At 36.7% G+C, this 16,564-nt stretch overlaps 1 protein-coding gene across 2 annotated transcripts in view; it reads right to left on the bottom strand.

Annotated features, from left to right (window-relative positions):
* ATP9B (ATPase phospholipid transporting 9B (putative)) overlaps positions 1–16,564 on the bottom strand; it is a 143,580-nt gene that overhangs the window by 3,205 nt on the left and 123,811 nt on the right. Inside the window, exons 17-29 of one of the 2 annotated variants that reach the window (XM_060774947.2) lie at positions 15,860–15,952; positions 13,849–13,932; positions 11,549–11,719; positions 11,080–11,178; positions 8,277–8,366; positions 6,343–6,487; positions 5,407–5,471; positions 4,482–4,637; positions 4,299–4,363; positions 3,506–3,614; positions 3,098–3,155; positions 1,789–1,992; positions 1,220–1,252 (exon numbers count right to left, since the gene is read on the bottom strand). In XM_060774947.2, coding sequence (XP_060630930.1) covers positions 1,220–1,252; positions 1,789–1,992; positions 3,098–3,155; positions 3,506–3,614; positions 4,299–4,363; positions 4,482–4,637; positions 5,407–5,471; positions 6,343–6,487; positions 8,277–8,366; positions 11,080–11,178; positions 11,549–11,719; positions 13,849–13,932; positions 15,860–15,952 — 1,372 coding nt within the window. The remainder of the gene's footprint in view (positions 1–1,219; positions 1,253–1,788; positions 1,993–3,097; positions 3,156–3,505; positions 3,615–4,298; positions 4,364–4,481; positions 4,638–5,406; positions 5,472–6,342; positions 6,488–8,276; positions 8,367–11,079; positions 11,179–11,548; positions 11,720–13,848; positions 13,933–15,859; positions 15,953–16,564) is intronic. The other variant, XM_060774948.2, reaches the window with a different exon arrangement.

The following is a 16,564-nucleotide window of genomic DNA, read 5'->3' as shown; positions in this document are numbered from 1 at the left end:
GGGAGATAGGGTGGGGTATAAATGAAGTTGTTGTTGTTGTTGTTGTTATTACTCCGACCTGAGAGTGGTTTAAATAACACTAAAATAACCTATCTCTCACTTTGAACCATCTAAGAGTTTTAGATCATCTGGGGAGGCCCTGCTCTCGGTCCCGGCTTCTTCGCAGGCGCAACTGGCATGGACAAGATACAGGACCTTCTCAGTGGTGGCCCCTCAGCTGTGGAACTCCCTCCCTAGGGATATTAGATCAGCCCTATTCCTCCTGACCTTCCATAGAAAAGTGAAAACATGACTTTTTGAACAAGCCTTAGGGAACCTAGTGCAATAGATAAACACAGAATTATGTGAAACCAAATACTGGAACAGCTTAGACAATATTTTTGGACGACAAGGCTAATAGTGAAGGTAGTGGTTTCATATGTTTGTAAGGGTTTAATATATTTAATATAATATAAATAAAAACATATTTAATATATGTTTTCATAATTCTGTTTTAAATGTTTATTGTAATTTTTACATTTTTTAATGGCATCGAATAGCTGCCTATGTTGTAAAGCCACCTTGAGTCACCTTCAGGTTCGAGAAAGGTGGGGGAGAAATATTGTAAACAAACAAACAAACAAACGAATAAATAAATAAAAGGAAACATCTGAAAGTTTCATGCCATTTCTCAGAGGCAAGCATGACAAAAAACAGATAAGAGCTACTGGATTCCTTTGTGTAAATGAAGATGGTTCCAGGACAAAACTATCCTTATTTCAAACAATAACTGGAACACATAATATTCTGGCTGAAATCAGTATACCTTTAAATCCTCTTCTGTATTAACAACATACTGTCATTCTGGCTTATTTTTATAAGGAATATTTTACATTTCCAAATTCGGTAAATTTGGAAATGTAAAATATTCCTTATAAAAAGTAATGATCACATTTTATGTTCTGTTCACACCTTCCCTCCCCATCTTTTCCTTCAGGCTAAATGCACACTTCACTATGAGTTTTAAACATGTAAAACATAAATTAAGCAACAAAATTAATAATTTAAGTAGCCTTTTCCAAACCATAAATCTGTTTCCACCCAAGTATTTGAAATCACTGCTATGTGAATGGGAGCAGTTTATTTTTTTAATATTCCTAGCTTTTTTTTGGGGGGGGGGGGGAGTTGCTTTAATGCGCCAGTGAACCTTATGTTTTAAGAAAATCACAATTATACCTACCTAAGAAAGCTCCAAAAGACACTCTGCCTATGCCTGCTCCAGTAAGATGGAAGAAGAAAGGACAGATTCATAGAAAAACAAAGAAATAAGAGAAGATATATACACATATAAAAGAATGTATTAAAAAGCTCTGAAAAGTTTGAAAGAGGTTAGATTCAAAGGTATTTGGAGATCATTCCCTTAAAACTTCATTCTGTGGCCCATTCCAGAAGTGAACACTACTTTTTAAATCTGTATTAGTCAAAGAAAAGACAGAGGCTAGTAGTCCTACATGGGCAACAGGCTTTGGATTTCTGTTTGTGGAGATGGAGGGATCTTACTGGGTGTGGATAAGCCCTTAGCAGAAGGGTCAGGTTTTTATTTTCTATGAAAATACATTTCTTTACAATCGTATGCTTCAATTTCAACAAAACTAGATCTAATTGGTACAGACAATAGCATTTACTCTCAAGTGTAATCAGTATCATACAGTATACTCCTTCAATATCAGTTGTGAAGCAGTTTCATAAACAAGGCACCTGAAGACAGAGCAACAGAGACTACACATTATGCATGGGACAGCTACTCACCAAAATACTCATTTAGAAATGCAAGAGAGGCCACATAGCAGCAAAGACTGAAGATTTCCGCTACCACCATTAACCAATGCCAAGTTCGTATGGTAAGTGCAACCATTAAGAGCTCAGTCAGGATTAGTGCAGTGAAGGAAATGGCAACAACGTGGACAAATTCAGATTCAAAAAGAAGGAGCGCTCCATACATCAGAATTCCACCTAAGGAAAGTGCAAGAGATTTAATTACAGATTTACCATTTAACCTGTTTTCCCCTACATGTTCCCCTGGAACAGCATTGCTCAAAATTCTGTTACATGTTGAGTCTTCTTTATTTGAAATGCTTGGGACCAGAAGTTTTCCAGATTTCAGTGAGGCATTAACCACTTTCATCCAGTCAGCGGGATGCTTTTCTCGGTCTGGTTTTCAACCATGATCAAGTTTCGGGTGTTTTTCCATTGACCAAACTGCCATTGAGCAAAACTATTCCCAACTGAGGGCTGCTGTTGAAAGCCTATCCAGAATATTTGACGGGTGGGACAGTGTGAAACCTACCAACACAATCTGCCTATTCCCTCTCCCACAGTAGTAGCACCGTCTCTTCATTCTGTGCTTTCCCCCATCAGTTCATCGTCTTATCCTTTGCTCTCCAAATTGCACGTCTTAAAGCTATTGTTGACAAAATAAACCTGTTGAATGGTCTATGTGACCTGTGTGAAGCTGGGGGCCGAAAGAGTTTGCTACTTCCCCCACAGAAGAGACTAACAGAAAGTAGTCCCAGATGGGAGTACTTTCTGGGAGGGCGGAACCACAGCAGATAATCCGCCCTCATCTCAGTCTCCTTCGGAATGGCGACCCACCCTCCCGGCCATTAACAGTATGGCTGAAGTAACCGCCTGTGGGGGCCAGTAGAAATCCCCCCCCCTTACATTCTAGGGGAATGTACATGCTTCCCACTCCTTCCTTCCCCTGTTTCCCTGCACACTGTCCTGAGATCTTATGGTATACAGCACAGTATAAATAAATGCATTTAATTGCATAATATAAATATAAATAATATAATATGCATTTCTATAAATGCATATTAAAACATATTTCATTGCATTTATTGAAATATGTTTTAATATGCATTTATAGAAATATGTTTTAATATTTTTAGAAGTACATTTTAATATGTGTGTTTATAGAATTTTTGCAATGTTTGTGTGTGACTGTGCTGTGACCTGCCTAATAATAATAATAATGATAATGATAATGATAATGGTGAAAATATTGCTAGAGGACAAGAAAAATATTTAGCCTAGGGGAAAAAAGGAGATCTCCTACCTTGGTAAATACTGATTAAAACCCAGATGAGGAAGGTTTTAAATGACAAAGATCTTCCCTGTGAACAATGAAGATAGGGCACACAATTATTTTTGAAAAGGCTCTTCAACAGTGCAATATTGTGTATGGAGATACAAACAAGTATATACTTAAGAGCAAATTCAACACATAAATATTCTTACCAAGGCTATGCAACAAAAAAATGCTTGTCTTACGGTGCCGTGACAGTTATACAGCTCTAAAGTGCATCACAGACACCTTGAATCTAGTGAACCAATTATTCTAGTAATGTAAGACAGAATAACAATATACTGATTCTTATACTGATAAAAACAAAGTTTAATGATTGTGATAGTTTGTGCATGGAGCTTGCCTACACCCTAGGGGTTTTACATTGAACATTCTCACCTTAGTAAGGTCTTTGTAAAGTTCTGGATATAACAGTGCCATTTCTGGTTTCACATCTTGATCCAACACTAATGAAAAAACTGGAAACATTGTATATATGGTGGCATACCTATAGGAAAAAAGTAATTTTTAATGTTCCCTCTTTCTGTTTCTTTGTATCTTATAGTGTTCTTGGAAGCCACCATTTACAGTAGGTATTTTTTTTCCTTTTCAACAACCAAAAATATAATTTCTTATACCAGCAAGGGCAAATGGCAGGGGTTGAGGGACTGTATAGCTCCGTTATGGGACTTACCCTGAAATGTTGCATTATTTTATGAAAACAATGACTTTAACATCATCATTAAAAAGTGAGAGCCCCTTCCCTCTGGACCTTCACACCCTTCCTATGTTTTGAGTAAAATCAATATTCTATTGGGGGGCAGGTGAGTGTGTGTGTTTGTGTGTGTGTGTGTATCCCTTGGTGTTTGCTCGATTGGGTTCCAAGACCCAATTCGATATCAATACCTGATGATGCACAAGTTTTATTATATACAATGATTTAGTAAAATGGTGTCCCTTGTATAAATGGCAAAACTAAAGCTTGCCTCTTGGATTTTTTTTCAAGCCTTGGGGTGGCTGGATTTGTAGATGCAAAATCCATGGGTATGGAGAGCCAACTGTACAAAGATTTCAGTGGATACCCAATAAATGTTACACTTTAGCTTATTAAGCTGAAGAATAAGAATAATGGGATGCCTATGAGACATAAACCCATTCTTTGAAACTCCAAAAGCACAACACTGCTACTTACCCTACCATTAGGAAACCCTGGTATAGAGGAACTGATGCAAAATAGAAGACTGAAGAAAACACAGCCTAGAAAAAGAAGGAAGTATATGTTACTACTAATAATATGCAATTGTGGAAATAATTTAAATACATACCACAAAACATTCATGCACTGTTTTTCATATAAAGAAAATGAAATAAATACCTGCATAGTTGAAATAATAAGGCCTCTGTGCATGACAAATTGACCAAGTGCTGCTGATCTTTTATAGCTATTTCGACCATGTACCATCAGCAGTCTGCCAATGTGCTTAAACTGTGTAATGGAAAAATCGGCAGCCAAGGAAGCTTGTTTCCCTTCCTAAGGGAAAATATAAAATGAGAAATTAAAATGATCACTGGTTTATAACACTATATCAGCATATTAACAAGTAGAATCACTATAGAGAAAACTGAAGCAATTAATTTTTATATTCAACCATCAATTTTTCTATTACAGTGAACACTATTCTTTATCTTTTAAGATATATTTTATTTATTTTTGTTTAAGTGCTAAATGTATCCACACATTTCAAATGAGGAAATAAAAAATACACAAATCATAAAACAATTAAGAAAACAACGCCCTCCTGGGAAAAGTTGACAGTGACAATTAAAAATATAATATAGAGATGTTAACTGAGATGATCCTTCATGCAAAGCCCTTGATAGAAAGGTACTAAATGCGGCATTGAATTTTTGCCATAGTTTGTACGCCGTTCTGAGTCCCCTTCGGGGTGAGAAGGATGGGGTATAAATAGAGTTAATAAATACTGTCACAATCAGTATAGGATATGTGTTCACAGGCATTCATATTTTTTAGGATGTAGCCCATTAGTATTTCCTATTAGCTTCTTTTAGTGGCTTCCACCAATGAAATGGGAAGAATGTGGACCCCATGCAGTTCCCTGCATCAGCTAATCTCTTCTAGAGGATTACAAATTGGAGAGGTAAACACAGTGGTTTTCAGGGGAAACGAGGAAAGATGAATGGAAGTTTGATCAAAAGATAGTACTTGAATGGCATTCTCTCCCTGCTTACCACTTTAACCTATTTAAAAGTACATTTAATCCAAACTGCAAATATTGTACCTTTCCTTCAATTCCAATTCCACAATCTGCTGCTTGGATCATACTAACATCATTTCCTCCATCACCTGAAAAAAAGTTATATTTTAGTGTGTCATAGCAACATTCTACACCATTTTGCTTCCTGATGAACTTAATGAGCTCCATGAATTAGCGTTTATGTCAAAAATAACTTTGCTCTTCCCATTTTGGAAATGAAAAACAAAAAACAGGAATCAATTATATATTTTCTGCCTTCAACTTCAACAATATCTGGTATCTTATTGGTAAATGGCAAGTGAAAAAATTGTTTAGGGCATTAAGTTATTCCTTTAGTAATGACTTCAAAGACACTATTTGCATAATTCTGAAAAAGGCAGCATATCCCTACTAAACAGTGAAAGGTCCAAATGTATATGCAAGATTCAGTTTTCCTAAGCTTGTCTACTGCAGGATGGGAACAAAGTCCGTTATATCCTTACTTTGGAGAAAATTTATCAACTAACCCCATCTCTGGGCAGATCCAAACAAGACACTATTCCCCGCTTTGAACTATATTGCCTGAGTCCTCGAGTATACGAAAGGACTCCTAATCATAACCAAAACTGAGTTAACTGACAAACAATTGCTACAAAAATAATTGAAAAAATGTGTTACTTCTTTGTGTGTTTCATCTGGTCATGGGGCGCAGTGGATTTGTTTGCTAAGATGAAGTAAACAATTATTGGACACTTTCAAATGCCAATTAGCCATCGTTCTCTCAAATGTAATTGTAACTGATCTGTTTTAGGAAAAATCTGAAATAAATCAAAATAAAGCTTTCTCTTATCATTATTAAAATATTCTTTTCATATTGTCCTTTAAAGCTATTTTGAATTCATTTTTCATTGCTGTGATCAACCTATCACCTTAATAGTTTGATCACTATGTGATTAATATGCCAACGGAGTTGATACTTGCCTATGGCACATGTACGCTTTCCTGTATGGTGTTGCAACAGTTTTACAATGTGGGCTTTTTGGGTGGGAGAACATCGACAGCAGACGACAGCTGGACACTGACATGCTAGTTCTACAAATTCATGCTCATAGTACTTCAAACAGACCTATAAAGGAAACACATTTAATTTCAGATTGGTGGTTGAGCACTCAATAGAATTCCAACAGCATTTTTTACTTTCAACATTCAGTCAAACAGCTGAAAGTTGGATTACTTTTCAGCTATTATACCAGTATGTATACCACAGGCTATGACCAGAATCCAAAGAAACAGCAGGCAGACGCAAAAGAGAACATGTCTCTATTGTGGAAAAGACAAAGAGCTTTGAAGGTTAAGCAGCTTGCTTCTTCAGCAATGGAAATAATTATGATTAAAAATAGGAATAAGATGCATTTCCCTAATAGTCTGTGAACACACTTTCTTTGGATCCTGCCCACAACGTATGAACTAGTCTACTTCAAGGTATCCAAACTTTTAATTAATAGTACCTTGAACAAAGGGGGAAAGTTACTGAAATAAGATTTCACAAGTTGCTTTAGTATTGTGAAGATAGAGTTAGCAGGCCAAAAACTATATGCCACATGATAATAAACCTTAAATTGCTTCATTTTAAGGCATTATTCTAAGTGTGTTTTCTTTCCTTGTCATTTATTTTGCACCCTATGGAATAGAAGTGTGTTAGAATGAAACTAAACATGACTTGATTTAAATCTTCTTATTTTAATCTACTAACACAGAGCAGGAAGATTCAGATAGTGTTAGTGAAATCTTACTGGGAATTGTAGAAAGTCCTATGTGTGACCATACCAGTAGACCTCTCATCTTCAAACAGAAAACAAAATTTTGGTTGGCTTATTACATTGCCTTACAGTTCTTTCTCAGTCTTATCATCACTTCGTCAAATACACTATGCAGTTTGGCTAGATGGTCCCTGATATCCCTGATCCTGGCATGGAGAAATCTACTGTATATACTTAGGTACACGTCAATCTCGTATGTAAGTCAAGAGCATGTTTGGGAGTCAAAATTATGGATTTTGATATGATCAATGAGTAATAGAGGGGATGAAGACCATAGAGGGGAGAAAGCCCCCCTTTCTGCCTTGGGGCCAGACATTCAAAAAAGCTAGAATCGGTGCCACAACAGAGAGGGGGGGGGGAGAGGGAGAATTAGCTGAGGGCTCCTCTTTTAGGTTCTCCTGAGGTGGACGAAGCCCATATCTTTTGCCACTCTGCTCAGTAAAGGGAATGGTTTCTTTCTTTCTTTTGATAATAATTAAAATACAGTTCTTATACTGACTTGTGGACAAGTTAACCCAGGTTTTTGCACTGATTTTTTAACTAAAATTTCTAGAGATATATGTGAGTATACAGGGCAATTCACACCAAAGGCAATAACATATTAAGGCACAGATAGACATGATGTGGTCACTTCTGAGGATGGCGATAAATAGTTTCTTCTTAAATAAGAGTAACTGGGAGACTGATTGTTAGACCTTCCAAATAAAACCCCCACAAAAATGCCTATGTAAATTATAACTAGCAGCTACTCAACAAGGGCAGTGCATCCCTATGGTGGTCTGGCAAAGCCATGGAGTCACAAACTACTAGAAGACTGCTGCCATTTACTGAAATCTCTTCTAACCTTCAAGACGAAGAAAAACAAAACAACTTATTTCAGTATATATTGTAAAAAGAAAAAAATGAGTACCTGTTTTGCAATTCACGTTAGTTTCATTTTAAGTGTTGTATAAAGTAAAACAAATTCCAGATTTGTTTCACCCGAAGGTGTTGCTTGGGTCTTTTTTTCAACATCTGCTGGAAAATGCCCCTACATTAACCATTCCTAGAGATTACATTAACATTGCTGTCAACTGACAAAAGCCAGGGCCATACCTCTAGAGAATCGCCAGATATTACTAACGCACAGTCATGTTTCCTCCTGAAAGCATTTAGTTCCAAATGAGCTTCTCCGCGACTGATTATCTTAATTAAAAAAGAAACATGCAAAGGTTCAAGGTGGAACAGTAAAATACATTTCTATACAACTACTTTTTACTGCAAAGAAATTCCTTCTACATTTTTTTATTTCTCTTACAGAGCCTTTATTAGCTGGGGCAAACTCTGTTCCTGTTAAAAGCTACTGCAAAGTCACTGAGAATGCTAAAGACAGGTTATGCAGCTTCAGTTTCCTCCCAAGACCTCAGTGTTGCTGCCATCTGTTTCACACTGTTAGCAGCCTTTTTTTCAAAATATGCTAAAATGTTATCCTAATGCTAAGACATACCCGCATGGTGGTTTTCCACCAGTGATATATGTACCAAGATGGCTATTGTATAAGGAAATAGGAGTCTACAAAACCTAATTTGCTATTCTGACGTTTCAAAACAAATCATACTGAAACATCAATACAATGTTGTATTCAATAATTATTCCTAGGTGTCTCTATGGCTAGTTTTGAATGCAGATATATATCTGCTACTAATATATGATTATTCTAAGAGTCTGCAACATTTGGTTAAAATTCAATATTAGCATGGGGAAAATAAAGATGTATAACATAGTCATACGTTTCACCTTTTTTCATGTCAGGAGTGACTTGAGAAACTGAAAGTCGCTTCTGGTGTGAGAGAATTGGCCGTCTGCAAGAATGTTGTCAGGGGACACCTGTATGTTTACCATCCTATGGCAGGTTTCTCTCATGTCCCCACATGGGAAGCTGGAGCTGACAGATGGGAGCTCACCCCACTCCCCAGATTCGAACTGCCAGCCTTTCGGTCAACAAGTTTAACCCATTGCACCACTGGGGGCTCCATATGTTTCACTGCCCTGCAGGGATTTCACCATCCTTCAACATGATTGTTGGAGTGCCTCAGGTATTAGCACTCTCACCATTACTATTCATACTCTGCATGACACTACTACAGGAAATTTGTAGACTATGCATCTCTGGACACTCCTATATGCAGATGACATAGCACTCGGCCACAAAAAACGTGCAGCTCTCTAACAACAGCTGCAGACATGGAGTGATAGACTAAGTGAAAATGGACTTCAACTGAACATACCCAAAACAGAGTACCTTGAATGTGGTCTTCAAACTTGGAAAAACAATTCAAATTAATGGACAAGAGCTAACGAAAGCCACCCAATTTAAATACCTAGGATCACTGGTCTCCATGGATGGCGACAAAATGCCAAATGTACAGTCGTGAATAAATGCAGCTTGGTTGAAATGGCAGCAAACTACTGGCATTCTGTGTGACTCCAAAAATGCCTGGACAACTCAAGGCTAAAATCTACACTACAGTTGTTCACCCAGTAGCCTTCTATGAGGCAGTGCTGACCAGCAACAAAGAAACACGGACAAGCCCTTAACACAATGGAAATGAAAATGCTGAGATGGACTTGACCATGTGGCCAATGATGACATCCGTCAAAGATTAGGAGTAAAAGTGATTAGTAAGAAAATGCAGGAAGCAAGACTGTGGTGGTACAGCCATGTCATGAGAAAAGAATCAACATCTGTAGCACAAAAGCACTACATTTGGAGATTGCAAGACAACAACCACATAAATGGCCAAAGAAAAGATGGATGGACACCATCAACGCAGACATGTGTGATGCAACCTGAGACCTTAGGGTGCCCAAAACAAAGCCGTGTGGAAATGACAATCATAATGCTAACCCCTTCATTGGGAAAATAGCTTAGAAAGAAGAACATAGTTTTAAACATTTTTAAAAAGTTAGTCACTTGAATCCAAAGCTAACTTTTATACACAGAACACAGCTGCGTATTTTAACATTTGTGAGTTTTCCTTCTGAAGAATTTGGACTTTAAGTATTAGCAGTTCTGTAATTCAAGAATGTCTTTTACATGAGGCTGGCAAGTAATGGGAGTCACATCTACATAAATTGTAGATCATCAGAATAATATCTTAGCCTCCAACCATTTCGGGTTGTAAAAATCAAAACCAGCTTGAAAACAAACGAAATCGTCATTATTCTCGCAATTCGATGGTAGTTCAAAACTAATAGCTATGAGCTATGTGCTAAGTGAATTTGAGAGCCATTTTATGTCCACAGATTAGAATGATTTATTAACAGAAAAAGATGCTATTTTTCATAGTAAGAACTCTTAGGGATAGACTAGATAAGATGCTGGAGATAAGTAAAGGGATATATGTTGCTTTTTAAAACAAACAAACAAACAAACCATAAGCTTAGGGTGATTCAAAACAGATTATTCATGTAACTTAATAAGAAAGAATATTTTATGGATCCCCCACATCATTTTCCAATCCAATGGATGAAGAAACACTGGTTGTATGTTTTTCAAGGGAGGGAAGAAGAGAGATGAAGGGGATTTAGATCTCTTCTAGCTTCATAGTCCAAAACTAATGACCCTGTCCGAGATATTCTTTTTGTAAAGGAAACATTAGGAGACTCAAAAAATATTCTACAGACACTAGTACCATGTACATGGGTCAACAGACGTTATACAAAGCATATCTAGCAAGAAGACCTAAGGAAGCAAATGTGGTATGTCTGTTATATTTATAATATTTATAATTATTTTAAATTCCATATATATAACCTCGCAAAAATACTAACAAACATATGCCAACAAGACAAGACGCTAACAAGTAGGCATCGCTACGGTTGATAAAATACATGAAATATTAATAGATATACTTACAGGTCTGAAAATGTGAATATCTTGTGTTCTGGATACTAAGTGGGAGCTTTTGGCAATACAAGTGGCAGTCTCCAATTTATCCCCTGTGAGCATCCATATCTATAAAATAATTTCAATAATTTTATTTGTAGATTTATTTACTATACTTTTGTTAAACTCTTATTCCTGTTCACTGCATTTAGTTCAATATTATCATAACAGCTAATTTTAAAAAGAATTGTTGCAATGCAGCAGTTCCTATATTTCCTCTGTCACTTTCCAAGTACTGTTGCCTATTCTATGGAGGGGAATCTAGAATCCAGATGTGTCCTACATCTTTTACTTTTTATATGGCAATAAACCACAATGGATATGTAAATATCTAACAAGGACACCTAATCCATATAATTGGATTTTGCGTTTAATTTCTTTAAATTTGTATTTAAAGAAACAAATTATCTAGGAGGCTAAGAGAAACAGAAGTTAGTACCTTTATTCCAGCATTTCGTAGCATCTCCAGTGTTGGCCTAACATCAGCCTGTAGTTGATCTTCCACTCCAGTGAGACACAATAATTCCATTTCTCTTTCCAAACTCTCTACCACTGCAGCCACTTTGAGAGTTCTGTCATGTATACTTAATTTTGCTTGGTTATATCGATTCTATGTACAACAAGACAAAATAAAAATCTAATTTTGTGGCCACTTGTAGATAGAAATTTTAAAACATGTTAACTGTTCATTGACAAGTCTGTCATAGGTGACTAAAATACAATAGTTTGTACTCCATGTATTGGTTGCTGATTTCTGAGATTAAGATTAAAATCTCCAGATATACCCGAAGAGTACAAAAGACACTACAAGGAAAATAAAAGTAATCAAAATGAGCTGTGCCTGTCAATTTCAAGTCTGAAGTTCCCATTTGTGATTTTTATTGGTCTTAATAGTATCAAGGATTCTCATCACATCACATCTATGTAGAAGTTGCTACGTTTCTAATTTGACACAAAATCTTTGATCACCCTTGAACACTCCGCAGAGAATTATGAATATTGTTACATTTTACTCCTATATTTTGATATTTTAAAAGGGATATAGTCCATCTCTAAGAGAAGCTGTGTTGAAAAGAGGCACAGAAACTGTCTCTACTAGGAGTATTTGGACCTTCTTGACTACACAACTAATTTATTACAAGTAGTTTTGGTGCACTATTTATTATCCCTCTTAATTGGAGGTGATTTCTTCCTTCTTCTTTGTTTTGTCTAATATTCTGCCCTATTACGAACATGTGAGTTCTGAGAAACAGAAACATTTGTGATATATTCCCACCCCCCATTTCCTCTTGCTCTGTTGACTCTTTCCAACTGGGATTTCTTTAGTTTTTTTTCCTTTAACTTTTTCTTTAATTACCTTTGTTGTTAGGGGCTGATTCTCAGCTACTGTCATGCTCTCTGCAACATTTACTCTTTTCTAAAACCTCATGCTTACCATTTATGGAGTTTTAAAACATCTTTTTCTATTTCTCTTCCAAATTTCCTTTCTTTGTTTCACTCCTCGTCCCCTCTTTCTCTATGTACATTTTGCTAGCCAGTCCCTCTATCTCTTTCTCTCAACACACACGATGTTGATGAAATTAGCTGCATCACTGATTTTCATCTCTCAACTTTCTCAGTGTTAATACCATTCAGATACCCATGGGGTACAATTCTCCTATGGTCAAGGAAGTTCTCATAGCAGAGGAGATGGTGGTTATAGTACATCTATTATCATCAGGAACCACAAAAAGGGAGTCGGCATAGGCATAGGGTCTCTTCAAGAAAGTCTGTATAGATCAGTGGTTCTCAACCTTTTTTTTGACCAGGGACCACTCTCCAATGTTAGTACCAAAAGGGTTACAAATTGGTTTTTGGTCAACTTTAGACTCAGTTTGGTTATTTGGGGTGCTGATTCAGAAAACTGCACTGGATAGACCACATCGGCTCTAGTATGATACAGAACATATGCCATCCAGTAGTCGCCATTTGCTCACCCACATAAAACTATATTTAATAATTTAGAGCTGATGTGGTCTATCCAATGCATTTTTCTGTATCAGCACCCCAAATAACCCCAGGAACAGGCTTAAAAATGACACCAAGGTGCCCCTGCTTCCAGGTAGTACAGGGAATGGCTCTGCTCAGAGGGGGGGGGGGGGGAAGTGGAGGAGAAGCAGCAGTCAGGAGGCAGGTTGTCACACCTTTCGTGGATAGTCAGTTTCTCCCCTCCCAACATCCCGGTTACCTCAGCACTATAAGAGGGTTTTGTGAGACCAGTTGCTCTCGTTGCAATAGTGCAGTAATGGTGAGGCCATGGACCATATTTTAGTTCTTGGGAACCACTGGTGGTCCACGGACCACAGGTCGGAAACCACTGGTATAAAAGGTAAAGGTAAAGGTTTTGACATTAAGTTCACTCGTCTCCGACTCTGGGGGTTGGTGCTCATCTCCATTTCTAAGCCGAAGAACCACCATTGTCTGTAGACATCTCCAAGATTCCTGCCGGGACTGTACTATTTGCATGTTTTTGAACTGGTAGGTTGGCAGAAGCTGCGGTATAGATTAAGCTAAACATAAGCCAGAGTACACATCGCCAATCACTAATAAAAATGAGATTATATATGTGAAGTTCAAGGAGGTGGCTTTTTCATCAAGAATTCTATTTTAAAGTATTTTGCATGACTTGTATTAAAGGTATATGCTACTATTGTTAAGCTTAGCACAGAACAAGTACAGCATCCGTCTCTATGTTTTTACCTCAAAATCCTGATATTGTTCTTCTGTTAATGATTTCTTGGCCACAACCAGAGTGCGAAGTCCTTCTCTTGCCATGTTCCCACACTAAAATTCAAATATAATCAATGATAACATAGCTGGAAATCATGTATAAAAGTCTTGATAGGTATAGGAGACACTTTATCTTACTTTAAATTCAGTTGCCTCTAAAATGATCAGCTATCCACCTATGTGTATTTATTCTCACAAATGGATATCAGTAAACTGGATCGTAGCTGCTAAAATGCCATGCTCTTAGTCCCCCATTTCTGGTGTTTAGGGATGAAGTTATTTAATGGTAGACCCAAATGGGTGAATTCATCTCAAGAAAATTGTTTCCTTCCTTCTATTTTGACCACTCAATCACCCAGAAGGATTTATTTTACTTCAGCTTGTTTTTATTTCTATTCCCATAAATAATATACCCAGCATGGCACAATGGCTTGCACACTGGATTGTGCTCTGTCACAGAAACAGACTGGGTGGCTCTTTCAGTCTCAGAGGAAGATAAATGCAACGCATTTCTGAACTAATTCTGCTAAGAAAATCTCATGGTAGGGTTGAATTAGGTCAAAACAACAGCAAAAAAGATATTTTTAAAATGTTCAGTTGTATTGTTTGATTGCTTTTATTTTCAAATACTTTCCAAAGCTAAAGTGGGAGGCTTAGGCAATACATGTGGCAGTCTCCTTTGTCCTAAAATACATTGAAAGCTCATGAAAGTTAGTGAGATCCCAAAATGCTCTTATTTAAAATAATGAAGATCATGAATGTAAGAAAACAAAGACATTCCCACAATTTTCTCCGTGATTTCTGTCATGCTGTTTACATTTCACAGGTCTTATTCCCCTACTCCACTTGGTTTGTATATTGAATGTGGCGCATAGAAAACTAATTTCAAAGATGGATTGAAAGATATGCTTCAAAATTAGTTTTACAGGTTTGTTGTCTTGTACAACTGTTAAGGTCATTCGGCTGTTACTGTAGAATAAATATGTATGTGTAGAAAAGGTCATTACATTACATTAAAAACACCAGAATTAAATGTAAAACAGTGGTGTTCATTATTCTTTAAAAAGCTTAATGCTGTCTGTCGAGTGCAAAATGCTTATTGATTTGACCTCATAATGCTAAATAAATTAAGCAAGTATTTTACAATTAATTGTGCATCATTATCGCCAAAAGTAATTTTTATGACACTTTATTAGGTCTTCAGGGAGTTTAATTTATTCATGCCACTGATTAAATCAAAGTGCCTGAAGCAGGTATTGATTTATATTGCCAATACCATTATGAACATGCTTTGTGTGATCATCACATTACCATATTGTCTATATGTAAGGTCAAATTAAGACAATTGCTGGTGTCTAGTATAGCAATATGTGTAAAGTATTAACTTTATAAAAACATGTTTATTCATAGTTTATATTACATTAAAGCAGCAAAAAATATATTTTAGTTATGGAGCCATTATCCAACACACACACAAAAATAAAAGCTCTCCTCACTGATCACATCCAGGAGCACACTAAAAGTTAATTCCATGAATTCTATTATACTTGTTTATTTACATCAAAACAAATACCGAACCTATCAAGACCTTGAAAAATAACTTAGTTTGAAAGTTATCATTTCTTTTTAGAAATACACAAAAGCTTGGTAAGACCTACTAATGCAACAGTTGATTGTATTTCTCATGTATTATACCTTTGGTTTGTTACTTCTAACTTCAAAGTAGAGCAAGATTGGAAAACTGCAACAGGTTCATAGAACAATTTTACTTCCTAGGAACTTCTGGAGATTAACATGCACAAAACCAGGAAAAAATGGAAGTGGCTGATGGGTCTAAGCAGCATAAACTGCTCAGTGGTTGTTGTATGCAGCATGTCCATACTGCCCATCTCTGAAGTAGACAACTGGTATCAGACTGGAAGATATTGCTGTTTTGCCTTCTGTTACTGAATTTCCTTGGTAGCTTAGTAGAATTTCTTACCTCTTCTTCTAGCCAGTCATTATACTGAACAATAGAGGACATTGCAACATCTGCACCTTTCATGTAAAATGTGATTTCACCTGTAGATTCATCCTGAAATAAATGAAAAAAACCTCACAATCCATATACCACACGTGAGATTAATTGCACAGAAATTTCTGATAGTAAAACATTTAAAGTCAGGACTCCGTGGTAGGATTTTGCAGGTTCCTATCGCTTCTGTCTGCATCCATGATACCCCTTCCTCTCACAGTGCCCCCCCCCTTGCTGGAACAAAATGTTCCTATGAAGCCTTTGTTTGAACCCCTCAAATTTGAATCCCTCCTTAAACAAAGCATGCAGTGTTATCTGTTCTTATGCATATATCCAAATGGTCCTTGTCCTTCTCTCTTCCCCACTTCCCTTAGCTGCCCATCACCATCAAACTGTGCCTTAATTTGTCTAAAATGTATGTTGCTCCAATGCCCCAGGCATGTCTACATACTGGCATCACTGCCTTTATAATCTAAGCCACAGGAAGAAATATTAATTTACAATTAGTTTTAAAAACATATAATGTTCTAACTAGGTCAAGCCATTGATTAATATTTTTATTTATATTCTATCTCACCCTTTCAACAGGTTCCCAGGGCAGCTTGCAAACAGTTCCAAATAGATGAAACAAGTTATATGCTTTCATAATTACTAATTCAGAATAAACTGTGT

This window comes from Anolis sagrei, chromosome 4, assembly GCF_037176765.1.
Source record: "Anolis sagrei isolate rAnoSag1 chromosome 4, rAnoSag1.mat, whole genome shotgun sequence".
NCBI classification, from domain to species: domain Eukaryota; kingdom Metazoa; phylum Chordata; class Lepidosauria; order Squamata; family Dactyloidae; genus Anolis; species Anolis sagrei.
This window is presented reverse-complemented; position numbering and strand designations above follow the sequence as displayed.